The sequence below is a fragment of the Leptodactylus fuscus genome, chromosome 2 (assembly GCF_031893055.1).
Source record: "Leptodactylus fuscus isolate aLepFus1 chromosome 2, aLepFus1.hap2, whole genome shotgun sequence".
NCBI classification, from domain to species: Eukaryota; Metazoa; Chordata; class Amphibia; order Anura; family Leptodactylidae; genus Leptodactylus; species Leptodactylus fuscus.
The window spans coordinates 101,137,548-101,149,840 of NC_134266.1; the positions used below are offsets into that span (position 1 = coordinate 101,137,548).

The following is a 12,293-nucleotide window of genomic DNA, read 5'->3' on the forward strand; positions in this document are numbered from 1 at the left end:
TCAATTATATTTTTTTACATGTGTAAAAATACGCCTGTAAAATGTCATTGAAGTCAATGGGAGTCTTATTTTTAGATGTGTATTTTGCAAAAATACGCACGCGTTTACTCCGTGTGAAGGCTCCCTTAAAGTGTTTGCAAACTGACGGATGCCAGGAGCGAGTGTGAACCTAGCGACATTCTGTGTATACCATTTTTGAAAGTGTTTGGACATGCCCTTAACAAGAGATGTAAGCAGCTGTCAACTCCACTATATCAAAAATCTGGTCACCTCTCTGTACCTGTATATTTTTAATGTATGTGCCCAAAGGTATAAAACTAACAGGCATTTCCTTTATTAGAAAAGGTTGAGCGTACGCTTCAGAGATGACTCTACTTGGGTAAAGAGTGTATAAAGCTTTCAGTCTGGTCAACTGCATGAAGGGACTGCTGTACATGCAGCTAGCCGCAGAACAGCTAATACGGATTAGTATTACTGTAGGAGACGTCCGCCATCTCCATGGATAGGGCTCCAGTACACACCAGGTCTGCTAGCCTTCCACAGACATATACGCACACGTGATATACACCACATAACACCGACATTCAGTAAGCACAGGCCTAGGGGGAAGGCAAACGACTTGTTGTAACTGTGAAGCCAGAGCCTACTTGACGTCCCCCGCCCCTTTATTAACCTTTGGCTAGCCACCTCACGCAAAGTACAGGAAAAACTTAGCACAGTGTGGGAAAAGAGCAGGACACTCACTGTCAACGTGTCATCGATGTATAAAGGGATCTGCCTAGTATCAAAAGGAAATTCCTCTTCCCCGTCTCTGCAAACTGCAACCAGACGCGCCATCTCACTCTTCCACTTTCCGCAGCTCTTGCATGAAACAGTATCGTACACTGTCGTAAACAGTAGGCGGACCCCGCCTTCAGCTTAGTACGTGAGCACTTCCGTGGCAATCAGCAGATTCGTAACCTCCAATGTCCGGTCTGCTACGCGAGTCCCAGTAAACGGAAGAAGGCTTAACGTTATTACAGGATACACAATATATAGATTTAAAAAAATAGCCGTTAGCGGTATCTAAAGTTGAAGTACACGGAGTAAAAGTGAGACGCTCGTTGACGAATCTGTCAAAGATGAATGACGCCACTGAAACAAATAAAGCTTTATTAATAATACTTGCTGTTGACACTGACAGAAAGTTCTAGGGCAGAGCCAGTGGTCATTCTGCTTATCGCTTGAGAAGCTCTCCCTTGCTTCACAAGGAGAAGGCCTTTCTGGCTCTGTGCCAAAGCTGTCAGTTGTGCGAATTTTTTTTTGTGTGTGATTCTTAATAAACATTTGTAAAACAACAAACGGATAAAATTACTGTAAATAAAACAACTTACGCTGGGTTCACACCAGCGTCCAAGTCTCCGTTCTGAGGAGAAAACAGAAACCTGTCAGACCATGTCCTGCTGTGAGCGCCGGGAGTCCGATCTGTGCCCCGGGTAAAGCGCTATCAGTCCCAGTACCGTGGCGCTTTATAGTCAGAAGGGCGTTTCTGACACTTAGCCAGGGATGCCCTTCTGCCCAGCAGTGCCTATCGCGCTGTACAGTGTGAGCGGAGAGGAACGCCCCCTCCCTCTGCTCACACAGCTTGTCTATAGACGAGTATTATCAGGAGGGGGCGTTCCTCCCCGCTCCACAGTACAGCGCGATAGGCACTGCTGGGCAGAAGGGCGTCCCTGGCTAAGTGTCAGAAACGCCCTTCTGACTGTAAAGCGGTACCGGGACCGATAGCGCTTTAGCCGGGGCACAGATCGGGAAAGCCTACAGTGCGCTGAATTCAGCGCACTGTCAGCTTTCCAGCAGTATATAAAACTGCCTGTGCCCAATCTGATGAAAGGAAGTTTCTTTAAGAAACTTTAAAACTTGGTTATGCTGGTTATGATAGAAAGGTGTCAGAAAACACACTGTATTACATATTGTTGCCTATGAGGATGAGTGCCAATTCTACGCACATGTTATCAAAGATGCAGGGGTGTAACTACCAGGGTAGCAGCAGTAGTGGCTGCCACAGGGCCCGGGACATTAGACAAATTTTTGTACCCACTCATCAGTTATTATAGCGCCTACTTATAAATAATAGTCCCTGCATATAAATAATACTACACTCTTATCAGTAATAGCGCCCTTATAAATGATAGTTACTACTTATAAATAGTGCCCTCAGCAATATTCCACCTTATCTGTAATAGAGCCTTACATTATTTATAATGTTACCTCTTTTCAACATTGTATTAGCAGGGACTATGTGGATATTTAGCTATATGAGATATGGTGTATTAGGGTGTGCAAAACCTTATAGGATACCTATTTGTATATTCATTTATCTAGATTCGGCTAATCCTCTGCACCACAGGCTTTAAATTGTAACAAGAGACAAGTGATTTGATAGGATGGTGTGCACACCTTTATAGGGTGCCTATTTATTTGTTTATTTATTTATATTTGTTTGTCTCTTTATACAAGATAATAATGACTGTTTTGCTGTATGAGAGGTGATTTTGTATATTTATACAGTATTAGATTAGATGATGGATATTTGTTTATTTATTCTTTTTCATGCGATGCATATTTGTGACACTGTGACCTTGCCTTTATATCACTTGTTTTTAGTTAGGATTTTTTTTAATCGATTAGTTTTGTGTATTCTAATAAAATTTTTGATATTAAAATTCATGTGTTGTAAAAAAAAAATTCTGCAGAATGGCTCCTATTGAAAGTTGTAAAGATGGTAGAGGTGGTGAATGGTGGTATCCATGTATCCACCTTGGCAAAAGTGAAGCCCCGTTACGCTAGCATGTCTCCACCTTGCCAACATGCATTATTGTTTTATATAATAAACAGTAGGCACCTATCAATAATGCTGAAGTAAAAGTTCGTCTGGCCATTTATGATGTTGAAATACTTCGCAGTACGAGATATTTTTAGCCCAAAGATAAATAATAGCAAGCGCAGCTTTGATTAAAAATTTCGTGTGAGACTTGCCATCTGCTGCGACTGTGGCAAAAAACTAACGCAACTGATCATCCTGCGAAGCGCCGCAAATTTCTCCCTCAATTATAGCATTTTTTGCTGCACTCAACTTCTTGCACTTGCTACAGTGGAAACCTTCGTAATCTTTCTGATGCATATGCTTGGATCGCCTGCTAACTGTTCCTGTGCAACGAGGGGTGCCAAGAAAATGTTGTTTTTACCGCTGCTGCTGCTCGGAAAGAAGTAAGCCATTTTGATGAGCGGCATACTCATATGCTAGTTCCTCAGTAAATATTAGAGCACAAAGCCCGAACATACTAGGATTTTGCCACGCCATTTCGGCTGCTTCACAAAACGGTATGAGAGTGAGAAGAATCATTTTTTTATGTTTATTCTGAAGAAATATTAAAAAAAAAAAAAAAAGAAATATAATCTTCAAAGCAATAAATGACCACTCAGTTTTTGAGCAATTTTGACACAATCCCTTATTTACATGGAATATTCAAGGCAATCGGCTCCATAGTCTTTTCGTTAGCAGCTGCTTGACAGTGGTATCAGGTTGCACCAGGTTCTTATTTGCCATTCATACCACATTGTATGTTTTTTTTCTGAAAATGTTCGCTAACAACGTCCACTTTCAGTTAAGGTTTCAGTGCATGTGCTTGACCAGTGCTCCTCCAATAGGGTGGCCATTAGACTTACATTGGCTAAACTTGACAATTTCAGCAGGACCAACTGACTCTAATATATATGATGTCATTGGGATTCATTCAGCAGATTCAGAGAAAGAGAATTGGACCTGATGAATAATATCCAGGGGCCAACACCCATGTCCTCCAGCACCCACCTAGCAATAACTGCCTTTTTTTTTTAACCAATCATCTTGTTCTATCTGATGTACAACCAAGAGGTCATATGCATTAACTGTTGCCAATGAGAGTTTTGCACTACAGGTATCAGGGAACAGTGGTCTGGCGTAGAGAATCTGTTCAATAACTCATTTTCCCGCATGAATGAAATTCTCAGTTTTATGTTCCTTGGAACGTTGCTCACTGCCGCATATAAACCCGAGACACAATTACAGAAGTCACCATCCAGCCATATACATAAACCACCTCAATTTATTACAGCATTGGGGGAGGGGCAGAATAAAAATAGATGTCTAGACAGAAGAACAACATATTCAGGCATTATTATTGAGCCTTTATTAATAGACATATAAAGCCTATAGACATATTTAAGACTTTGTTCAGGGGAATTCATATCCTAGTAAGTTCATAGTTACATAGTAGATATGATTGGGTGAAGACACGGATCCATCAAGTCTAAACATGAGGCTTATGTCTATTGTCAGGGGATAAAAGTCCTTCTCAAAACCGCCAATCAGTAAAATACCCAACTTGTCTTTACCAAAATATAACACCCATAACCCGTAATATTTTGCCATTACAGAATATTATCCAGGCCCTCCTTGAACTTGCACAATATATCCCCCCATTATCACATTATAATAAATCATAATAATAATACATTTTATTTATATAGCGCCAACATATTCCACAGCACTGTACAATTAGTAGGGTTCAAATACAGACAGAAAGATACATAACAAAGAAAGTCATTTAACACAATGGGACTGAGGGCCTTGCTCGCAAGAGCTTACAATCTATGAGGTAGAGGGGGTGACACAAGAGGTAGCATCGGCGGCATTGCTTATGCAGAGGTCAGACAATTTTGTAATAGAGGTTACTGTCATTACACAAACATAAAACTTTATGAGCCATCACCAGTCGTGACCTTTTAACACAGGGGTAGGCAACCTTTTCTGTTCGGCGTGCCGATTTAAATTAAAAAATCAAATATGAGGTCCTCGGAGTGCCGGTCAATAATTGTAAAGCTGACGACACCTACACTAAAGTCATATAGCACAAACCGCAACATAGGGGTGCTGTCATACTGCGCTCCCAGCCACATGCGCTTACCGCTATTTGCCTGGATAAACATGTTCTTTTCCTTTAGAAGCAACGTAAGTACATGCGTAACCCCCAATTAGTGGTAATGTATGTGACTGGGAGCAGAGTAAGGTCATACCTGTAAAGAGCTGACACACAATGTACCTGTATGCTCCATCCAGTCCTTGGCCGTTAGTAACTTCACTTTTCTGTAACGGAGCGTTCACACTACCATCTGTGTCCAACAGCTAGTGTCCGCTGCTAATGTCCGTTCAAAATCTTGTGCGGATATTAGTATCGGACACTAGCTGTGTCCGTGACATTTTGCATTGATTTAAACGGACACCGGGTGCGTTCTTTTACTGTCCGTGCCTGTCCTTAATTGTCCGTTCACAAAGATGTCCGACTTTTCAAGCGGACAGCAAAACCCGATATGTAGGTTTTTCTGTCCGCTTGAAAAGTCGTACATCTTTGGGAACGGACAGTTAAGGACAGGCACGGACTGTAAAAGAACGCAACCGATGTCCGTTTAAATCAATGCAAAATGTCACAGACACAGCTAGTGTCCGATACTAATATCCGCACAAGATTTTGAACAGACATTAGCAGTGGACACTAGCTGTCGGACACAGACGATAGTGTGAACGCTCCCTAAGTGAAACGCAGATTAATTTCAGTCACTTTTAGTTCCTGGCGGTGCAGTAACAGCAAAACCCCAGCCAGGAATTAATCAGTGTCACACTTACAACAAAGTGACCGCACTGGTGCCCAGGAACTGGATTTGGCTATAATTGCATCTAGTTACAGTGTCACCACCCAATAGAATCACACTAAGGCTGAGGCCCCACATTACAAAAATGCAGCTTTTTTATTGCAGATTTAGCTGCGTTTTTTTTTCCGTCAAAGTCAAGAATGGCTAGAAAACGAATGGGAAATATATAGGAAGCTTCTTATACGTCTCCCTCCTGCTCAATCTACTCCTGGCTTCGGCTCAAAAAAAACAGCAAAATCTGCAACGAAAAAAAGCTGTTTCTGCAACGTGGGGCTTTAGCCTAAGGCCCCCACGTTGTTGGAACACAGCTTTTTTTGTTACATATTTTGCTGTGTTTTTCTGAGCCTAAGCCAGGAGTGAATTGAGCAGAAGGGAAACGTATAAGAAGCTTCCTATATATTTCCCATTCCTTCTGTAGCCATTTTTAGCTTTGGTTGAAATAAACCGCATCAAAATCTGCAACAAAAATGCTGCATTTCTGCAACGTGGGGCCTCAGCCTTACAACTCCTGCATACAAATGACACGGATGTGGTTTTCACTGACCTATACATTAAAAATGAATTCACATGGCCACAAATGCAGACAGATATAGGGTATGTATAGGACAGATATAGGGTATGTATAGGACAGATATATGGGATGTATAGGGCAGATATAGGGCATGTATAGGACAGATATAGGTGATGTATAGGGCAGATATAGGACACATATAGGACCTGCTCCATAGTTTTCAGTTCTTCAATTTGGCCCAGATACACAGCCACAAAAAGAATGGCTGTATATATGGGTCAATTGAAATATATACCGTATTTTTCGGACTATAAGACGCACTTTTTTTCCCCAAAATTTGGGGGGAAAAGAAGGGTGCGTCTTATAGTCTCAATGTGGCGCCTGGCATCCGCTGTAATAGAGAGGCGGAAGCCGGCAAGTGATAGACGCCGGGGCCTGAGACATCGCTGCGCTCCTCTGTCCTGCATGAAGCCAGCAGCGGGAGGAGTGATGCTATTCAGCTTCTCCGTCACCCCGCCGCTGGCTTCATGCAGGGCAGAGGATCGCAGCGATGTCTCAGGCCCCGGCACCTGTGATGGCTTCTATCCCTCCCCGGCATCCGCCTCTCTAGTACAGCGGATGCCGGGTCAGTATCGGTGGCCTCTTCTCCCCCGGGGCCGGTCCCCACCGGCCCCGTACCTGTGACGTTGCAGGCCGGCTCCTGCGCGGCGATATCGCAGGAGCCGACCTGTTCGGGTGACAGCCAGGAGCCTAATGAGGCTCCCCGGCCTGTCACGGCTATATTAGTATTGCGGCTGGTCTCTATGACCAGCCGTAATACTAATAGACAGAATGTCCCATAGACGGCAATACAGTTGTATTGCCGTCTATGGGACTTGCAATCAAGTGACCGCAGGGTCAAGCCCCCGGGGGGGAATAAAATAGTAAAAAAAAAAAAAAAAAAAAAAAAAAAAGCTTTAAAAATATATAATAAAAATATAAAATAAATAAAAGTTCTAAATCACCTCCTGTTTTTTTTTTCAATACAAGGTGATCTAAGAAATAGACATTCCCCAAAATGGTATAACTAAAAAGTACATCTGGCCCCGCAAAAAAAGAAACGCCCTATACATCCCCGTACAGCTGCAGGGTCACCTGTCAATGTGGCCTTGCTGCTGTTGCAAAACTACAACTCCCATATATTAAATATTTTACCAGTTTTTGCTTCAAAATTTTTTTTCCCTATTTTCCTCCTCTAAAACCTAGGTGCGTCTTATAGTCCGAAAAATACGGTACTCCCCAGAGCAAATAGGCTAATAATGTCATACTTTTAGACAGTGCAAAGTGCACCAGATTTTCCAATGAGTCTAATTTTGTTTGAAAATCTGATGTACTTTTACACAGTCTAAAGATCTAACTTTACACCACTTGTTAGTTAACTTAATTTCAGATTAATTCGTCTTATAGTCCGAAAAATGCGGTCTGTACTTTTATCCACAGTTGTAGATAAAGAGTCTGGTCATGTGCATTGCAGGTTACAACTCAATGGGCCTCATATTAATAGCAGTTAACCCCATCATGTCCCTCACATTAACACCCTGTGTGCTTTACATAAGGGACACTGATATGTGAGCCACATGGAGGTAATAAGTGAATATCTTCATTATATAGGTCCTTTATTAGTACCTCCATATGTCTCACACATCAGTAACCCTTATGTGAGCCACACAGGGTTAATGTGAGGGACATGATGGGGTTAACTGCTATTAATGTGAGGCACATGGAGTTACTAAAACTAAATTAATAAAACCAAATGCCTGACATTATAAGAATAGTTAGTAACATACATGTACCTGGTGTTTTTACTTTCACTTTGCTTTGCTCCTCTCCTATTTAGGGCTGCAGACGGCAGGAGCTCCTCACATGTAGCAGCAGGTCCAGGGAGCCCTTATCCTGTGCAGTGAGAGGCTCACCTCTGTTTGGTGGGCAGTGAGAGAAGGGGGCGTGTCCTACACCGCAGCTCTACCAGAGCACTGAAAGGATGCTCTCTCTCTAAATTTAGTGTGAAGTCTCAGGCTGCCTGCCGTGCCAGCAAAATATGCCTCGCGTGCCAGTCTTGGCACGCGTGCCAGGGGTTGCCGACCCCTGTTTTAACAGGTGGATGGTGCTTGGACATATAGAGTTAGCCTGAAATGGCATCATATCATGTGGGGTAATGTGGGTGCTGGAACAGAGGAGGGTTAGATTTTGGGGATTCTAATGACGGTACGGAAGGGTTTACATTAGAAATTGTGATAGGCCTGTCTGAAAAGATGTGTCTTTAGTTTGTGCTTGAAGCTGTAGACATTGGGAGTTAATCTGATTGTCGGGATAGAGCATTCTAGAGAAGTGGTGCAACTCGTGAGAAGTCTAGTATACAAGCGTGGGAGGTTCTGATAATAGAGGGTGTAAGTGTTAGGTCATTGAGTGAATGGAGAACACGGGTTGGACGGTAGACAGAGATGAGGGAGGAAATGTAGGGAGGTGCAGCATTATGGAGAGCCTTGTGGATGAGGGTGATAACTTTAGATTTTATTCTATAATGAATAGGCAGCCAATGTAGTGACTTGCAGAGACCAGAGGCATCGCTGTAGTGTCTAGACCGGCGGGGGTCGAACGACCAAAACACAGGGGTCGCCTAAAGCCATCAGAAAATACATATTTCCGATGGCTTTAGCAGCTGAGAAGCCGCGCTACATTTTGCAGCAGGGTAGATCCTAGTGGGCTGAAAGACCTGTGATGATGTCATGACCATGTGATCGTACTCTGTGGGCGGAGCTATTCAGTACAGTGCCAAGTTACACAGGAAGAGGAAGCTGCAGTGAATGGAGACTGGAAGGTAAGATGGAGAGAAGAGACAGCTGTGAGCATGATAAGGGGGTTCAGGCTGTGTGTGAGCATGATAGGGGGGTTCAGGCTGTGTGTGAGCATGATAAGGGGTTCAGGCTGTGTGTGAGCATGATAGGGGGGTTCAGGCTGTGTGTGAGCATGATAGGGGGTTCAAGCTGTGTGTGAGCGTGATAGGGGGTTCAGGCTGTGTTTGAGCAAGGGGGGGTTCAGCAGATTTTGTGGAAGAGAGCTTTTGTGATTAATCACTATGTTTAAATTATGTTTGATTTGTAGCAAGGAGAATACATAATGCATATCAGGTATTTACATTCCGAATCATAACTGTAGCAAAATTAAGGCCCGTTCACACGGGCACAGAGGGGGCAGATTATGGCGTGAAATCCACGTCATAATCCGCCCCATCACAATGGAGGTCTATTTAGACCGCCAGGCTTGTTTTTTGCATGAGCTGCTGCTGCTTACGGGAAAAAAAAAAAGCAGGCTGCCCTTCAGGTGGATTCCGCAGCTCGGTGAGTTAATTAATTTGAGCCGACTCTGGGGGGGAAGCCGTGACAGTCGTAGCAAGCATGTTTTGACCCGAGAGTGGTGCGGCTCCCTGCGTCACTCTCAGTGCCTAAATCCGCTATACCGCCCCCTGTGTGAACTTGCCCTTACAGTTATGAAGTAGCCACCAAAATTATTTTTTGGTTTGGGGTCACTGCAACATGAGGAACTGTATTGCGGGGTCACGGCATTAGAAAGGTTGAGAACCACTGGTCTAGACTGATAGATGAGCATGGCCGCTGCATTCAGAATAGATTGTAGAGGGGAGAGATTAGTAAGGGGAAGACCGATTAGTAAGGAGTTACATTAGTCAAGGCGAGAATGAATCAGAGAGACAATAAGTGTCTTTAATGTATCTTTGGTAAGGAAAGGGCGTATTCTGTGGATGTTTTTGAGGTGGAGGTGACATGAGCGTGCAAGTGATTCAATATGGAGAGTGAAGGAAAGGTCTGTGTCAAACATGACCCAAGGAAGCGGGCATGCTGTATATGAGTTATAGTAAGGCCTGAGACTGCAATGGATATATCAGGGACAGATCTATTAGATGGTGGAAACAGTAGTAGTTCAGTCTTAGAGATTCAGTTTCAGATAGAGCGAAGATATGATATTTGAGACAGCAAAAAGACAGTCGCTGGTGTTCTGTATTAGTGCAGGGGTGACGTCACGGGTGTATAATTGGTGTCTTCAGCATAAAGATGGTACCAGAAGCCAAGTCTGGTGATGGTTTGTCCAATGGGGGCTGTGTAGAGAGAAAAGAGTAGGTGGCCTAGGACCGAGCCCTGAGGAACCCCAACAGCAAGGGAAAGAGGGCAAGAAACAGAGCCTGCAAATGTTACATTGAACGTGCGGTCTGAGAGATAAGAGGAGAACCAGGAGAGCGCAGTGTCCTTGAGGCTAACTGAGCAGAGCATAGTGAGCAGGAGTTGATGGTCAACAGTGTCAAAAACTGCAGAGAGGTTCAGAAGAATAGGAAGAGAGAAGTCACCATTAGATTTAGCCATTAGGAGATCATTGGAGACTTTTGTGAGGGCCGTTTCAGTAGAGTGCAGAGCGCAGAAACCAGGTTGTAAATAGAAAAAGGTTGTAAGTAGTCAAGCAGAGAGTTAGCAGAGAGATAGCGGAATAAACGAAAATAGACCAGGCGTTCCAAGACTATAGAGATGAAGGGGAGGTTAGAGAGGGGTCGATAGTTAGCAGCACAGGATGGGTCCAGGGAGGGTTTTTTTCAATAACGGGGTTATAACAGCATGCTTGAAAGAGGATAGGAAAATTCCAGAAGAGAGAGAGAGAGGTTAGTAAGGTAAGTCGTGACAGCAGGCGACAGAGATTGGAGAAGGTGTGTGGGGAAGGGGTCATCTACTGCAGGTTATAGGGTTAGATGAAGAGAGTAGCTGGGAGACTTCCTCTTCTGTAACAGGTTCATAAGATGAGAATGGACAGTCCAAAGTGCAGTTGGTGAGGGGTCTGTACTATGGTAGGTGTGGGAATCAATGCCACCTGGGGATTGGGCAGTTATTTCCTGACAGATCTTATCAATTTTATCATGGAAATAAGTGGCCAGGTCATCAGCACTAAGTTCTGTGAATGGCGTCTGCACCTTGGGTGTGAATAAGGAGTGAACAGTTTCATAAAGTCTTCTAGGGTTGCTGGAGAGAGAAAATTTCTTATTTCTTATGGTAGAGTTGGAAGGGACCTCAAGGGCTATCGGGTCCAACCCCCTGCGAGTGCAGGTTTTCCTAAATCATCCCAGCTATATGTTTATCCAGATTCCGCTTGAAGATTTCCATTGATGGAGCGCCCACCACCTCCCGTGGCAGCCTATTCCACTCTCTCACTACCCTCACTGTCAGAAAGTTTTTCCTAATGTCTAATCTGTATCTCTTTCCCTTTAGTTTCATCCCATTGCTTCTTGTACTTCCTTGTGCTAATGAGAATAGGGTAGATCCCTCTGCACTGTGACTACCTTTCAGATATTTGTAGACTGCTATTAAATCTCCCCTCAGCCTTCTCTTCTGCAAACTAAACAATCCTAGTTCTTTTAGCCGCTCCTCATAGGACATGGTTTGCAGACCTTCCACCATTTTGGTTGCTCTTCTCTGGACTTGCTCCAATATATCGATGTCTTTCTTGAATTGAGGCGCCCAGAACTGTACACAGTATTCCAGGTGTGGTCTGACCAGGGAAGAGTACAGCGGAATAATGACCTCTCTTGATCTAGATTCAATGCTTGTCTTAATACATCCCAGAATTTTATTAGCCTTTTTTGCAGCAGCACCGCACTGTTGGCTCATGTTGAATTTGTGATCTACTATTATGCCCAAGTCCTTTTCCCCTATGCTATCACTTAGTTCTATTCCTCCCATACTATATATGTTTTTTACATTTCTGTTACCCAGATGTAGAACTTTGCATTTGTCCCTGTTAAATACCATTTTGTTCGCCTCAGCCCATTGTTCCAGTGTGTCTAAGTCCTTTTGAATACACTCTCTCTCCTCTCTAGTGTTGGCTATTCCTCCTATCTTCGTATCATCTGCAAATTTTATGAGTTCCCCAATAATTCCATCGTCCAGATCATTTATAAAGATATTAAAAAGTACTGGGCCCAGAACAGAGCCCTGCGGCACCCCGCTTTTGACTTTCT

General features: G+C 43.5%; 1 protein-coding gene across 2 annotated transcripts in view; it reads right to left on the reverse strand.

The window, feature by feature from the left end:
* Positions 1-922, reverse strand: part of GGNBP2 (gametogenetin binding protein 2) — a 36,584-nt gene extending 35,662 nt beyond the window's left edge. The window contains exon 1 of one of the 2 annotated variants that reach the window (XM_075264291.1): positions 745-922. In XM_075264291.1, coding sequence (XP_075120392.1) covers positions 745-837 — 93 coding nt within the window. In that variant the 5' untranslated portion in view covers positions 838-922. The remainder of the gene's footprint in view (positions 1-744) is intronic. The other variant, XM_075264290.1, reaches the window with a different exon arrangement.
* Between the last annotated feature and the right edge of the window lie 11,371 nt (positions 923-12,293).